General features: G+C 34.1%; 1 protein-coding gene and 1 pseudogene across 1 annotated transcript; one reads left to right on the top strand and one right to left on the bottom strand.

Moving 5' to 3' along the window:
* The first annotated feature begins 627 nt into the window (after positions 1–627).
* Positions 628–2,075, top strand: LOC102619936 (leucine-rich repeat extensin-like protein 6). The gene has a single exon (XM_052434657.1). The coding sequence runs from the start codon at positions 704–706 to the stop codon at positions 1,922–1,924; it is 1,221 nt and encodes a 406-aa protein (XP_052290617.1). The 5' UTR covers positions 628–703; the 3' UTR covers positions 1,925–2,075.
* Positions 2,076–13,204: 11,129 nt separating this feature from the next.
* Positions 13,205–14,937, bottom strand: LOC102620213 (WEB family protein At5g55860-like; annotated as a pseudogene).
* Positions 14,938–17,043: the final 2,106 nt, after the last annotated feature.

Below are 17,043 nucleotides of genomic sequence, written 5' to 3'. Positions count from 1 at the left end.
TTATTATTTACCAGAATATGGATGAATGAGTAAGCCAGATATAGACCATTAAACATTTAATGCAACCACATTGCAACTGTCCTATAGTTTACACATACTGCCCTTGGCCATTTCATTTTTAGCAGAACTTGTTAGTTAAGTATACGCAGATCATCAAAAAAAATCTGGTGCCATTATCTTTATTGTTAACACAGTAAGTGGCTTGGTGATTCATTTTGATGTCACGATTGCGCATTTAAGCATAATGATTTAGATAAGTATGTACGCAAGATCATGAAGTAAAGTTTTTATTTACCTGCCCAAGATTAGAACAGAAGCACTTGTAAATTGTGCACTACAATTTACTTTCTAATTTACCTGCCCAAGATAAGTATGTACGCAAGATCATCAAGGTCTAATTCAAATGGTCGGTTTGCTTTGGCTACTAATGGCCTATGGCCACTTTGATTTATGGCTTTCTTTCTAATTTTTTCATCATTGTCCAAATTTATTTCAACCCTATTATTTTATCTTATTTACAATTTATTTGTAAGAACATACTTGTATCTTGATGTTCAACGAAATACAGCTAGATTAGCGTGATGTTAAAAGTCAATGTGTATAAAACGTGATAGCAGCTAGCTGCTACCCCTTTTTCATCAACAAAAGTCACCAAATTTTGACACACACGACTACCATTGATGGGATAATAACTTTCTTCAAAATGACTAACAAGAACAACCCTTCTCTCAATCTAGCCCTTTGTGGCAGCCTGCTGCTCTCTATCATATTGCTCCTCTCTAAGCCCTCTCACCAAGCTTTAGACGACAATGATATTGGATTCATCATTCCAAATCCAAGGCTCTTGAAAGCTTACATAGCCCTTCAGTTTTGGAAACTTTCCATCACTTCTGACCCCAACGGCTTCACATCTAATTGGTGTGGCCCCAATGTGTGCAACTACACCGGCGTTTACTGTGCACCCGCCCCAGATGATCCTGACTGCTTAACAGTCGCCGGAATAGACCTCAACCAAGCCAACATAGCCGGTACCTTGCCGGAAAAGCTGGGCCTCCTCCAAGACCTGGCCCTCTTCCACATAAACTCTAACCGCTTTTGTGGCACCATACCCGATAGCTTCCGAAATATGCAACTTCTTTTCGAGCTTGATGTTAGTAACAACCAATTCAGTGGTTGCTTCCCTTCTGTTGTTCTTTGTTTGCCTTCACTCAAGTTTCTCGACATCAGATTCAATCAATTCGAAGGCGAAATCCCCTCAGCTGTCTTTGATCTAAAGCTTGATGCACTGTTTCTTAACAACAACAAGTTTACCTCATCCTTACCAAATAACATCGGAAACTCCCCCGTCTCTGTGCTTGTTCTTGCAAATAACAACTTCGACAGTTGCCTACCTCCAAGTTTGACCAAAATGGCAGGTACCCTCAACGAGATCATTCTCGCGAATGCAAAATTAAAGGGTTGTTTGCTGAAAGATATAGGGTTGTTAAATCAAGTGACGGTGTTTGATGTTAGCTTTAACAATTTAGTTGGTTCGTTGCCCGAGTCTATGGGGAACATGAAGAGCTTGGAGCAGCTAAATGTTGCTCATAATAACCTATCTGGAGCAATTCCAAACAGTATATGCTGTTTGCCAAAGCTGGAGAATTTCACTTACTCCTATAATTTCTTTTGTACTGAGCCACTAGCTTGCCTCAAGTTGAAGGTTAAAGATGATAGGCAGAATTGCATTCCTAATAGGCCATTTCAGCGATCGCCTATGGAATGCAAGGCATTTTATTCACATCCTGTTGACTGTGGTGCCTCCTGTTGCTTACCAAGAAGGCCGGCGCCGTCCACCGCCTCCGCCCCCACCACGTTGGCCGCGGCACCCAAGCACCCAGAGGATTGGGGAGCATTCTCACCTGGACATCTTCATCATCCATGACCGAACGGAAAGACATTGGACATGGAGGGAATAATAAATATTCTTCTTTTTGTAATTTTTATCTGTTCGGTTTCTTGTTACAGTAGAGAAAATAGTTCTTTTTTTTTCCCTCCTCCTTCTTTTCTTTTTAAATTGATTTCTTTCTTAATTATCTTGTGATGATTCCAATATTACAATCTTGATCATCGAGAACAGAAAAATTAGGAATCATAAAGTATTGTAGTTGGGCAACTGTTGTTTTAAAAAGCTAGAATAATACATTCAATCTACTGCTATTTTACAGTTATAATAACTTTTCTACTTCAATCACCAAAATACCAAACAATTGAGTTATGGTAATCAAACCAAAGAGAAAGTTTGATAGTGTTTGCTCATTAATGGATATATGCATTTTTACTCTTGCATGCACTTGTATTGTATGTGTTGTGTAGTACTTTCATTTACTGAAACTGCCATCATCACTTGAGGCAAGAAATCCGATTTCTTTAAATGGAAACGAGTTAAGCAAAGAGACGGTGCGGGCAAGAGCTGAAAATGGAGAAATGAATTAAATGCCAGCTCTAATATTAAAGCAAGATAGAGCAGATGAACGTGGGGAAGCCGGAGATATGGCTTACGTTGGGGGGGGGGGGGGGGGGGGGGACAATCCATTAACTGTTAGTCTATCCCCACTTCCTTCTGAAAGTAATGATCTTCAGCAAAATTGGAAGGGGGTGGAGCTATTTTACATTGATATGAATATGATGACCCCATTTGTAACCGCAACAAAGTCGCAGGTTACACGAGACACTAATAACTTTTGTGACCGCGTTTATTTAATTTCACCGTCACAAGTTGATTAATTAGTTATTCTTAAATTTTGGCTTATTAAAATTTCCCAGCCTTTAGTTCCTGAGACTAGGCTAGTGAGCGATTCATCACTTCCACAAGTTGACAGTCAAATACCAAACTCATTGCAAGATCTTTCTTTGTTTTAATATTTGTAAGTAGTCTTGTTTATCGCTATGCCGTAATTAATCAAGTTTCTAAAACTTATTTGGAAATATGAGACTAGACATCCCAATCACAACATGATTTGGTGTAAATTCTTGTTCTTATTTTCTGTTAGACCATCTGATTTACTTTGAAGAGATGATGATCATATTCATACTGCCGGCAATGGTATCTTGAACCAACAACATGGATGGAGAGTTGCATGTGAAAATGCCTTAACTCCAAAGCTCATTGACATTGCACAGTAAGTGCTTCTTTGTTGTATTTGGATTGCTATATTATATAGTTTGCATTGGGCACTTTATATTCAAGAGATTTGTTTCTTCTATTGTATTTCTTGAATTTTCTTATGAGTTTTGCAAAATGACAATGTAAGTGAAAAATAAACACGGTTGATAATTAGTTACCTTTTTCAAAATCTAATGGATATTTTGTTGTATTTTAATCTCTCAAAATTATTAAAGAGTCAAAAGACTTTCAAACAACTTAAGAAAGAAGTAATAAAAACCACAATCTTAATTTTTGGACAGATATATTACTAAAATTTTTAAACCTCATCCAACTCCAAAATTCTCCTCAATTAAGATTAACTCCATAATTATAAACTTTTTTCGTATTTGCTTTAGTGGATTGTGTTTTATTTTAGATATGGCCATGTCATTTTAAAGCAATTAAAGAATGTATATATATTCAAAAAGAGTGGGACTATTAGCACCCCTTCAAAATCCTTTTGGAACCTCTTTTTCAATTATATTTCATTTAATGCCAAAACTACCCTTTTTTCTAAATAAACACTATTTTTATTTATAAATCTTGCAATTTCTAATAACTTTCTCACTCTTTTAGTCTTAATAATTGTATTCCTCTCTTCAAACTTTCTTTATTATTTAATTTCTAAAAAAATCTAAAAGAAAAAGTAAGAAAAACCTTATAAAATATTGAATATTGTATGGGTCCAATACAATTTTATCGTACATATAAACTTTAGGTGCAACAATTAGTTTGAGAATCCTTAAAAAATTATTTCTAGTGAGATAAATTTTATTTAATTTATTTTCTCACAATGTTGTATCCTAATTTTATTGCTACATATGTTATAAGAGTATTATTTTGGCTTAAAAATTTGCTTCTTAAATTTAGATTAATTTAATGATTAAAAAATATTTATAGATTACTTCTTAAATTCAGATTATTCTAATGATTAAAGAAAATTTATATTATCCTTAAATGTAAGAAAGAAATTCAAATTATTCTAATGTCCTTAAAAAAATTTATATTGAAGAGAGAGAAAAAATATAAATGAGATTAATTCTATTTATATTTGTCCTTAAATATAATTATAATATCATATGAGTTTTATAAGATGAATAAAGGGGTATCAATAGTCCAATTCATTCAAAAAAAAGTGCAAATGGGCCTAGCCAAGGCTGGACCTTCGCATTAAATGGGTACTACCAACTCCTCGGGTCTTAACAAGTTAGCAATCTTTTTAGTACAATGTAAATGAGAGTAGTTGAGAGTGGTGATATTTGACTCTCTTGTTATATTTCACCAACCCTCACTTTTTAGTTAACTTCATTAAAAATTTTAAACTAATCTTTATCTCTTAATCCTTATCTCTTAACATACCCTACCTAATTTCAAATTTACCATTATTATAATTTTATATTTTTTTCAAGGACCCATTATATCAAACTTATAAAATCTATTTTAAAAGAAAAAAAATTAATAATTGCCGTAATCTCTCTCTTTATTTTTAAAGGCTTTATTCACCATTACCATAACCATAAAAAAAGATTTAATTCTTTTTTATCATCCTCTATTAAATATTATAAATTAATTTCTTTCGTAATTACAAAATTAAAGTATAAAATATTTGGGAAGAGATAATAATTTAAAGAGTTAAAAGAAATTAGGGTTTAATAAATAAGATTAGCTAAATTAGATGTTAATAGAAATTATAATGTGGGTGCACTTAAAAGTCATTTTATATAAGGATAAAATAGGTATTAACATAAAAGTGATTAGTTGGAAGTTGGTGAGTATAATGAGGGAGTCAAACATCACAACTCCATTTCAAAACATATAAACGAACATCCCTTAAAGCAAGCCGAATGACTATTTGTGTGCGTCAAAAATTTTTAATTGTATTTTAAAACAAATTCCATTTATTAAAATTATCTCGTGATTACTATTTTTTTTAATATTGTCTTCAATGAAATAAAATTTGGTTTATATTTTATTGAAATGAGGGATCTTTTGTTATAAAACTACTCATACAAAATATACTATAATTAAATATCCAATGCTAGATAATATTTTAATTAAGTTTGTCAAACACTTCTTTACTTCATTTTTCGAGGTGATAATTTCAGTTTTCACATAATCGCATGAGTGTGAGTGTTTATGTATTAATTTTTTTATTTCAAATTTTTAAGTTGAACTGTAATTTTGGTACATTACGACATATCTTGAATACATTTACTTACCTTTAATTTTCAATCGTTTATTCAAGTCCCAGTATATATTGGATGATTGACATATTTGGATGCATTTATCACCATTTGTGTTGTGTTTTTTTTTAACAGATTTGTATTGTGTTTTCTATAGTAATATTAAAAATTGGATACCTCATCTGCCGAAAATTTTAATTATAATACACACATGGAAAATGCCAATAACGCCACTCAAATCTTCATTGATCTATGGGTTGCCAGCTTGGCTATATGTCTATAGAGTAAAAGATTTTTCTCGAAACGTGTCAACTCAAGTGAAGGCGCATTATGTGATTCTATTTTTTTATTTCTTAAGCAAAAGAACATGGAGTTTATAACTCTTTCTGTATGTATGGTTTGAAAAAGTATACGGAGATAAGAGAAAAGGAGAAGGGAAAGAAATAATTAAAAAAAAGATGAATTTTATGTTTAATTAAATAATAAAATTATGATTAGCTTCTTCTTTTTTACTTTTTTTCTCTCTCTCTCTTTTATTTTCACTCCTCTCTTCTCTTTTTATTTCTTCCAACCAAATATGAACTTTAAGTAACTAGGCCTACCATCTATGATTGGGAGGAAGAGAAGCAACTTCTCCAACGATATTAAGCTAAGGCTTTACAACAAGATCTCAAGCTAGTAGCATAAGCTCTTCTCATGCGGGGGCAAAGAAATTTTGATCAAAGCTGCAGCGCAAGCCATTCCAGCCTACGCAATGAGCGTATTCAAGATTCCTATGGGAGTGTGTAATGATATTCAGCGAGTAGTTGCTAATTTCTGGTGGGGATCAAAGAGTGATCGTAGGAATATTCACTGGTCGAAGTGGGAAAAGCTGAGTCAAGCTAAATGGAAGGGAGGAATGAGGTTCCGAGATTTTTCCAGCTTCAACCAGGTGTTAGTTGCTAACCAGGTGTTAGTTGCTAAACAAGGCTAGCGGATTTTGAAATTTCCAGACTCGTTGGTGGCGAGAGTCCTGAAGACCAGATACTTCCAGCATAAAGATTTTTTGAATGCAAAACTTGGCTCCAACCCTTCCTTCATTTGGAGAAGCATTTTGTGGGGGCCGCAGATCATACATGCTGGCTCTAGGTGGAGGATTGGAAATGGACAACAGATTGAGATTCATAAGGCCACCTGGATCCCCAAGCCGCTAACCTTTAAGCATGTGTTCAAGCCAAATATGCCAACTGATGCACTGGTCTCTGAACTGATAAACGAGGAGAATCAGTGGGATGAGAGGCTAATATACAACCATTTTGATAGGTTGGATGCAGATAACATAGTCAGAATTCCTTTGCCGAGAAGGCCTCAAGAAGATGAAATTATTTGGCACTATGAGAAGAAAGGGCAGTACACGATAAGGAGTGGGTATCAAACAGCACTCAAGTTGAAGTTTCCAGCAGTGTTGTCAAGTTCAGTGCCTATGAAAAATCAATGGAACATAATTTGGAACCTAGCCTTGCCGGAAAAGATCAAAATTTTCGCTTGGAGGGCTGCCAAGAATCTCTTTCCATCAGCTGAGAACTTGTGGAAGAGAAAAATAATTCAGGAGCCCACCTGTCAAGCGTGCAAAACAGGGCTGGAGAATGTGCTTCATGTGTTAGTGGATTGTAAGGTTGCCAGGAAAATTTGGAGGATTACTCACATGGAAGAGGATATCAGAGGTAGGCCTGGGTAAGACATTCTGACTATAATGCATGACTTGAACAGAAGAAGAGGTAAAGCTGACTTAGAAATGATGGTAATAATTTTTTGGGTGACATGGAACGTGAGAAACAAGCTGCTGTTCCAAGGGAAAAGAGAAACCCCACAGGGGATTATTGCCAAAACTGAAGCCGTACCTGAAGCTTACACAAGAGTAAAACATCTAAGTTATGCACGCAAGGGAAACCATCAGGTGATTCTTTCCCAACAGTGGAGTCCCCCCCAAAATGGATATGCCAAAGTTAACGTGGATGCAGCTACAAACTCATATTTAAACCTTGCAGGGCTGGGGGCTATTATTAGAGATGAAAACGGGAAGGTGATAGCAGCTGAAATTGAAGTCTCAAAATTTTTTGGAGATGTTTCTTTTGCTGAGGCAGAATAATGGGGCATGCAACTTGCTAGAGATGCACATATACGTGCGTTGGTTGTGGAATCATATGCACAAGGAGTGGTTAATTTAGTAAACAACAGACATGCTAGCAGAACCGGGATTTATTGGGTCCTTTCAGAAATCCAAAGCTTAATGAAGCATTTTGATCAAGTTAACATTAAGTATGCCCGTAGATCTTGCAATGACATTGCCCATTTTCTAGCTAAACTAGTTTTAAAAAAATGCAAAACTGCTGTATAGATGGGTTCATTCCCTTCACATTTGATATATCTTCTTTCTTCTTTTAATTAATAGAATCTTTATTTGAAAAAAAAAACTTTGCTGTAATCCGTTTGATTTATCTTGAGCCAACCGACTCTAATAATGGATTATTAAATTAGCAAATCAATTATAAATTGAAAAAACAAAGCATCATTGCCAACTTAGCTCAGTGATGAAGATGAAAAGTCAAAAAAGAAAATATGGTGCATTTATTTACTTATAATCGAAATGGGAATTTTGAAATCGAAATCATTGGAATGTTTGCTAACAAATTTGAAACTTGGAATCGGAATAAAATTCATGTGGGGCCCACAATTTTAGGATTTATTACGAGGATTAAAAAATTGATTTTCAAAGGGTAGTTGGGAATCCAAACTCCATTCTTATGCTTGACAAAAGTACCCCCAATCAAAAATTCTAATTTCCTACTTTGTCCTAATTAATTCACGAAAATATAAAAGAAAAAAAATCAAATTAAAATCGTAAAAATGGAATTGATCAACACCCAAAATCAAACCAACAGCACATGTCATTATCGACTGTGCAACCACTAACGACCAGCTATGGATCTCATATCGAGCAGCAACTTCCCAAATCGCAACAGAACCACTTGTTGTCGACGAAAATAACAGTTGATAATGCATCGCCAGTTGATCTCACATGGATGTAGCAGCCAATCTCACCCATGTCGGTAGGCATTGCAAAAAAGATGAAGATAATGATTTTTTTTTTCAAAACGACAATGACAACGTTGATTTTTTTTTTTTGGGGGGAAAAATGATGATGATGATTATTTTTATTATTATTGTTATTTTTCTCTTTTTTCGACATGATATATTGTTGTTGTTGTTGTTGTTATGTTTATTATTATTAATTTTATCATTATTTTATTGAAAATAAAGTTATTATTATCATTTCTTATTGTTATTAACAATAATTTTTTTTGAATAATAATAATAATAATAATAATATAACAAATAATATGACAAATATTATAATAAATAATAATAATTAAAATAACACATCAAAGATATTTTAATAATTTAAAATAATTCATTTTAATTCCAAAATAAAATAAATAATATTAATGGTAATATAATTCATTCTGATTCAAATTCTTATAATTTAGTAAATAATTTTTTCTAATTTTTATTTTCCATTCCGATTCTTAATATCTAATAATAACTAACAGAAACCACTGGCCCACCATCAAACCCAACTACACAAAATCGTATCATACCCAATTAGATATTAATTCCCATTATCCAAAACCGCCATTAAATAAACCAGAAGAATTAACTCGACTGCCTATACAAACAAAGAGGGCTTGGTTGAAAGTGAGTTATTACCCATTACAATCACTGACACAAAAAATAGTTGAGAGTATGACAATGACTTGACGTAGATGCAAATCGTAGTAACCAACGAATGCTTCCACGTCAGCTTAACGGAGGCAATGGTGGTTTAGAGAGTGAAACATCTATTGTTAACAGTAGAGTAACTGGAGTTGACAGTGGTTGTAGCGGCGATGAAAGAGAGGAGATAGGAGGGCATGAAATAGAGAAATTTGAGGTGGAGGATAGAGAGGGCGTCAGAGCGTGACTCTTGCCACAAGTGTCGTGATTCGAAGCATGTGGGGGCGTAGCTAGCAAGTGCTTCGAGGCTGTTGATGTGATTCTTGATAATGTGGTAGGAGAAGGAAAGGGAGAAGTGGAGAAATGATAAAGGAAGCACGATGAAGGTAAACATGAGGAAAAAAAATCTATTTGTTTCTCGAGAAAAGTACGAGGGAATTTAATAGGATTTTAAAACAATTAGTTAATATTTACATCTTGGTTGGAATGGAAATTCTGAGGAGTGAGAATTCTAAGATTGGATATGAAGAGATAGGTTATTTATTTACACTGAAATGAGAATATAAAATAAAAATTATAATTCAATTTATGTGTTTACTTTATCTTGAATTTATCTTGAATTGTAAGTAAATAATTTTAAATTATAATTTATTCTTATTTAAAAAATTATAATTTTTAATTACAAAATTAACAAAAAATATATATTTAAAAAAGAACTCAAACTTACACTGACATATCAGACTTGCCAGATCAGGTTATTATTGGATGATGCTATAACACTTGCTTTCTCAAGTCTGTAGCTGACTCTGGGGAAACTGATGATGGAAGTTGAGGAATAGCTCTTGATACTTTTGCTGAGTTAGAAGGCTGCCACTTGTCATTCTTTAAGCACTTCTACAAAATTAGAGCTAAGGCATGATGGCAGCCTTCTCAAATCCCCATGATGCGTCAATTATTTAGATAGGATTGATGAGATGATCGTTATGTAACAAAACCATTAAATCAGTATGAGCTAAGAGTTATCTATGTTTTGGCAAATGCTATGTTACAATTAATGTAACATACACACTCAACAACAACCACACAAATTGTGGGAGCCCATCATTTGTGTGGTTGTTGTTGAATGTGTATGTTACATTAATTGTAACATAGGGGCTCCCCTATGTTTTATGTAGTACCCAAGCAAACTTGTCAGATGCTGATCCTGATGAGATTGCTTTGAGGTTGGAGATTTCAGGCTATGATCCTCAGTGGGTGGTCAAGTAAAAAACATGGTACTAGGCAAGGTCGCTCTGCAGTTGGGGGTTTCTTGAGCCATTGTTATTGGAACTCAGTTTTGGAAAGTTTATCATGTTATCAATGGGAGTTCCACTTCCACATTGCATGGCAATGCTGAGCAACCAGTAATGAGTTGACATGTCTTCGATTAATAACTTAACTTGTGAGTCAAGCTATTAATCTTACATCCAACTCCAAGTACATATGTACTCAGAGCCAGTGTATTTGATCCGACAAGCATTCTATTAACAAGCAGTTGATTTTAATTTGCAACAAGGGTTGCGTAAAAATAACAAGCATGCTAGCTCTTTAACAATGATTTAAGAATTGCAGTTGTAGAAAATATGAGACATTTTTCTGGTACAACATTTCTTGTTAAATTCATTCAACAAACGACACTCAATTATCACGAGAATTTTGTCAAACTTGCGAAAGAAATTTTTTAATGGAATTGTATTAACATTCAATTTCAAACATTTTACATGATTGTAAGCCAAGGCATGCAAATTCAGTTGACTCAAGCACAATGATGCATCTGAAAGCATCAATTTTCTGTCATTGACATTTTCCTTTGGCAATTTGAGGGAGCTCCCCTGAATTCTAAGTAGAGGTTAATGGGACAAAAATATTTATTATCATAATGTAAAACACAATATTGCTTCAACAAAATAAACTAGGACTAAATTACATCAACAGAGCGGAGGGTGTTTTGAATGTGAGAAAAAAAAATGGGTACTGGGTACTTATAGTGGAATACGCTGATCGAATCAGATAATCGTTAGATTAGTAGTGGAGGAATGGTACATATTCGATTTTTTTGCTTCACGAGTGACCAACGGGTGACGAGTCGCCCCAATTGTCACTGTCAGCAGTTATTTTAACATAAAAACGGAATTCTTTCAAGAATCACAAAAGTCTTTCTATCTTTATTTTAAAAAAATTCAAACAAATTAAAAAAAATCTTGAGTCTTGTCTGAGAAGTTTCAGAAATTCAAAATGGATTCCGAGGAAGTTGAATGCAGCCGTGATTGTGAAACAGTGAAGAGGCAAGCCAATGAATGCGGCCATGATCGAGAAGTAAAACAAGAAGGTTCAGAGACACGAGAATCAAGAAAAAACAGAAAAGTGTTGGAAATATATATGTAAATATATGTTTATATGATTATATCTTTATTTATAAGGTTCTATCACTTGGAGGTCACCCATGAGGGAAGCATGACCAAGAACAAGTGATCATTTTGAGTTAGAACTCTATAATATCTTACAATATTATATTGAAAGATATTAAGTGATCATTAAGAAGATGTTCACTTCAACAATTGTTTAAACTTATTTAGTGATCATTGAAAAGATGATCACTAATCTTGGAATGCTATAAATAGAGTGCAAATTCATAAATAAGAGGTTAAGTAAAGAATAAGCAAAAGTGCAATTTAGAGAAAATTCAAGTCAAGAAAAGGTTATAGGGTTCTTGCAAGTTGCAACGTGAATTGAGAGGATTTTCTGACTTTGTGATCATCCTCCGACCATAAATCAGTAGCACAACCTTGGTTTATCGGTTTTCCGCATATAATATGGGTATGTGTTTGAATTCAGATTTATCAATTTTTCTGTTGATTTTTGCTAAAAAATCAACAAAAAGTGTTTAGCATATGTTTTGAATTTCTTGAACCACTTTTTGAAGTAATGAAAAATGATGAAGGAGTTAGTGCAGAAGAAGCGAAGACAAAGGTTGATAATAAAGTGAACGATAAAAGGGTGGCATGCCACCAGAACTGTAAACTCATTTTTGTTTTTCGTTCGTAGAGGGCGGTGGGTACAAAGGGGGTTAACAAGAACAAGTTTGAAAGACATTCTCAGGCCAGCAAGAATAAAGGAAGGAGTGGAATGCGTTTGCGGGATAAGTGGCGCGAAAAAGAACTGCAACGCCTATCAACATACATAAGTTGTTTCCAAGTAAACAAGGGAAACTGAAACACCATGAGAGTGCTGGTGTTTTGGTTGAGGTAAGAGCCCTCCGAGGATGATTTAAAGGTGAAGGAAAATGCGAGGTTCAACTTTATTGGTGGGTCAGTGAGTGCCTGTTTGGTATGGCTTATTTAAGAGTCATAAGTGTTTATTTAATCGTATAAGCACTTTTTAAAATTTTTTATGGTGTTTGGTTATTTTTTTAATAGAGTTTTTTTAGCTTAAATAAGCTAATTTACCTCTACTAGTAAAAGCCCAAAATTTGAGCTTTTGGGAGTAGAGGCTATAGAGCTTTTCTAAAATATATAATATAAAAAATATCATACAGTTTAATGGTTCAAAAGTGCTTTTTTTATTGACAACCAAACACCCAATGACTTTTTGTCAAAAAACTCTATTGGTATAAGCTCTACTGCTATAACCTCTACTGTTATAAGCTCTATTTAATAAGCTGTAACAAACGGAGCCTGAGTCTAATATCCAATTGGATGTCTTCATTAGACATAGATTACCACATGGATATTGATTATTTCGACTTGTGTCAAAGGAGTAAGTAGCTTATTGTTTTAAGAATGGCCAACGATTCATTATATTCATGGAAAATTCTTAACGTTGGGAAGGCTGAGAGCGGGGCAAAGGTAACACGTTACTTTTTTAAAAGGACAAAGCAAACAGTCAGCCTTTTTTTGTCTCCCACATTACCATACTTAACTTTTGCTGAGAGCGGGGCAAGGTAACTTAATTTTGCTCATTCACGAGAATGCCTTCTTTATAATTTTTCTCTCATCACTTAGCAATAGCTCACAAGTAGGAGAGACGTCATTTTTTCCTTAGCAGTAGTTCATCGCAGGAGAACTCGAAACGACATTTTTTCCTCATCACAAGCAAGAGAGAAATGACATTAGTAGTAACAGTAATGGTTGATCTAGATCTTGAAGTAAAATACTCAGCTGGTAATTACCTGATTATAAAGAGTGATTTTTTTATTTTTCCTCTTAATTTTTGTTATATGATAATAATAGAAATGTACTTACATTTACTGGTTAAATGATAATGATAAATTTTGTATTCAATTTAGAAATTTTTTATTTAAATTATGTGTTTGATTTAAATTTTTTTAATTTAAATGATGTGTGAGATTTAGAATTTTTTAATTTAAATTTTTAGAAATTTAATGAATTAAATTAATGGCAAAACGGTGGCTTACTTTTTTTTTTAAAAGAAATAACACTGCCCTTTTATTTTTCTATTATTTTTATTAAATGGCTAGATGGCTGAGAGAAGGACAAAACAGCAGCAGAAGCTGTTTGGCACCTGATTAGGAAGTAGATGCTTTACGGCTCAAAGACTCGAATTCTTCTCTTGAGACGGTCAGATTGGCACCTGATTAGGAAGTAGATGCTCGTGCAGCACTACCTCTTTCAGACAACAACTTAATCTGATCAAGGGCCCTTGTCCCTGCTACTTTCACTTCTGCAGCTTCTCTGATTCTTTGAGCACAATTTTTGGTGGCTTCAGCTTCCTTCTTCAACTCCATAGCTTTATTCTTCATCTGTTTTGGCTTCTTCTTGTGCACTCTTGGTTTCCGAGGGTAAACTGGTGTAGACTTCAGATCATTTCTTCAGAAGCACCTCTTATTTTGGCTTCCTCTGCAAGGTACGCTTCAAGCTCAGACTTGCTCTTCCTTCGTTTGACATGCAAATTCCTGGCGATGGATTCTGTTTCTTCTTCCTTCTCCTTCAATTCAGAATGCTCTTTCTTCACATTCTCAAACTCTACTTTAAGAGACTCCACCAAGCTTCGCAAGGAGCTTTCCTCTTCTGCTATTTCGGTAATGACCCCCTAGCATCATCCAACTCTGAAGTCGCATTTCTCATGGAATCTAAATCTGAAGCCTTCGCATTTTCCATTTGCTTCTGCAAAGCTGCACTCTCGTTTATTGTATCTGTCAATTGAGTTTAAAGCTTCCATGTGAGTTCAGGACCAATTGCTTGCTCCATGTTTGCTTTGGCTGAATTTTCTGCTGCTGCTGCTGCTGCTGCAGGATTGAAGTGAGTGACTTTCGCTTCAAAGGTTGCATCGCAACCCTGACAATTTTTCCATAGCTCTTGCTTTGCAGCATCGAGTTCAGAGAACATACTCATGTACGTTTCCCTTTCGGTTTTTAATTCTTGTTTCCTAACACCATCAGAGCCAGAGGGTTGCTATAATTTGATTCCTCAATCCGATTTGGCTAATTCTTTGCAGCTTCTCTTGCCTTAATTCCTGACTCTTGGATTCATTAACTTTGATTTTGTGGCCGAGATCCTCAACAGTTCCTTTTGTTTTTTCTAGTTCAACAAGTGCTAATATCCAGATCACTTGGGGAACTTATCTGTTTTATTTTAATAACAAAGTTGTTGGCTTGGTAATTAATTTCATAGATTTTGATTTTGAGCCAAACTCTCGGCTGTCAACTACCCAACTTAACGCCACCAACATAACAAAAAATAATAATAATAATAATAATAAATGAAAATTTGACTAACAGCTAACTCCAAAATGGAAAGAACAGGATTTCAGTGCCATGTATGTTCATATCAGCAGCCAAGTAACCCAGTTAATACTCCCATTACTGCTTTCAATATCAAACGACAAATACATTAATACTCCATATTAAGAAGCACAAACAACATCCCTTTTCAGCTACTTCGAAACAGTACAAAATAAAACCCGCCTTTCCAACATATCAAGCACTTACAAGTCACTAATTTCTATCATGCATTAGTTTATTTACGTCAAGCACATATTAGCAAGTTCAATTTAAACAAACAGCACCCATTTTCTGAAATCGATAAAATAAACCCATTTTTCAAAACACAAAACTAACGTAAAGATCACTACTTTATAGCTTCAGATGGTTTGTTTAGCTCATAACATGTCCAAATCAGATAGTGAAAGTGACAATATCAACATACAACAGCTTCTTTTAATATATCAACAAACCTTTTCATTTTCATAAAACATCGCAACACCAACAGCTTCTTCAAGGAATCAATTTTAGATTTTTCAATCTTAATAATCTAAAAAATAAAAATCACCCACTCTAACAAGCAGCGGAGCTTCTTGAAGACTAACCTTCTACGCGATCCAATGCCAGTCGTCTTCGACGACCGACCGCCTGCGAAACTCGTTCGCCGGACCCTTGTGCCACCGCCTAAGCTTCTCTCGTTCATAGCTCTGATTAAACAGCTGCAGGATCGTTTGAATGGTTTCAGCAGCTTCTTCAGTGCATTCGGCGTTAGAGAATGGCTAGCGGTTTGGTTTAATGGAAGGGAGAAAAAAGATGAAGATTTGGATATTACCTCTTTACCCAAAATTTGAGATGGAGTTGACTATTGTCACTCCTTTAAATACCTCTGAACATTTTTTTTTTAGTTTATACAAAATTCTAGTTTTTTCTCTTTTTATCAAATCCCATTAATTTAAAAAATGACCCTGATTTCTTCAATAAACTTTTATAAAAAAGTCAACTTGACCACTCTCTCTCTCTCTTTTTTTTTTTTTTATTACAAAGGGGCTCTCAATAAAGAGTTAAGGAAAAACTAAACGAGGTAAGCTACCACATGCAAATTATAAAAAAGTAGGGCTTAACACTTTCGGGAGGAATTATAAACATGTGGAGACCCAACGAGAAAGAGGTAGCAAGATTAGTCATGTGATCTGCAGCATAGTTGGTCTCACAATAAATATGATTAATGCGAACATGCCAATCACGCTTCAGAAACTCTTTTCGGGCTTAACACTTTGTGTAAACTTCCCTCTCTTTTTTTGATTAAATCAATTTCATACTTTAGATTAGATTTACAGACAAAATAAAAGAAATAATCTTGAAAAGGTTGAATATACGGTTGAAGGTTTGTATGAACTAAAAGCAAGCACTGAAATCCAAGATGATCTAAGAAATTACTAGAAGAGAAATTATTCACCTACTACGAGATTTTTCACACTTTACCAAAAATATACAATTTGTTTTTACAACACTCCACACAAAGTCTACAAAGTGTATCATTGTTCCGCTCTCGTTATAACACCGTTAAGGTACTTAACGAAATATTAATCAAATAACCATTTTACCCAAAAAAAAAACCCAAAATGACTATTTTATCCAAGCTAAAAATAGGACTTTTTATTTAGAGAGAGGTAATTACAAAAAAATCTTGAAAGTAATAGCAAGTAAAAAATCTTAAATTAATAATAAATAGATAAGATAATAGAAGTTGCATATAAAAATAAATAATTATCAAACAAAAAATCTTAAAAATAGATAATAAATAAATTAGATAACAAAGGTTAAGAACAACTGAACAACACTAAAACAACTTCTTCTTCCCCACCTAAATCGTTTGCAGCTGCTGTTGCGGACTTGCGGGCTCTTCACCAAACTTGTTAACCTTAATCAATTTCCTAGATTCATGGTTGGACAAAGTAATTTTTCTAGAAAACAATTTAAAAACTTAAGTAGATTCACATAAAAAAGATAAGAAAATGAACATATTGCATCTGGTTGAATCTTCACAAGCAAAGCTAGAATATCACAAGAGCACTTTATTCAGTCCACTAGCAGCTTCCAGAAAGACGAGTCAACATCTAATTGGAGGAAGCATCGAAGAATTGTTCGATAAGCTTCTTGTC

The sequence above is a fragment of the Citrus sinensis genome, chromosome 1, assembly GCF_022201045.2.
Source record: "Citrus sinensis cultivar Valencia sweet orange chromosome 1, DVS_A1.0, whole genome shotgun sequence".
NCBI classification, from domain to species: domain Eukaryota; kingdom Viridiplantae; phylum Streptophyta; class Magnoliopsida; order Sapindales; family Rutaceae; genus Citrus; species Citrus sinensis.
The sequence above is the reverse complement of the archived record's forward strand: the minus strand, read 5'-3'. Positions and strand labels throughout refer to the sequence as shown.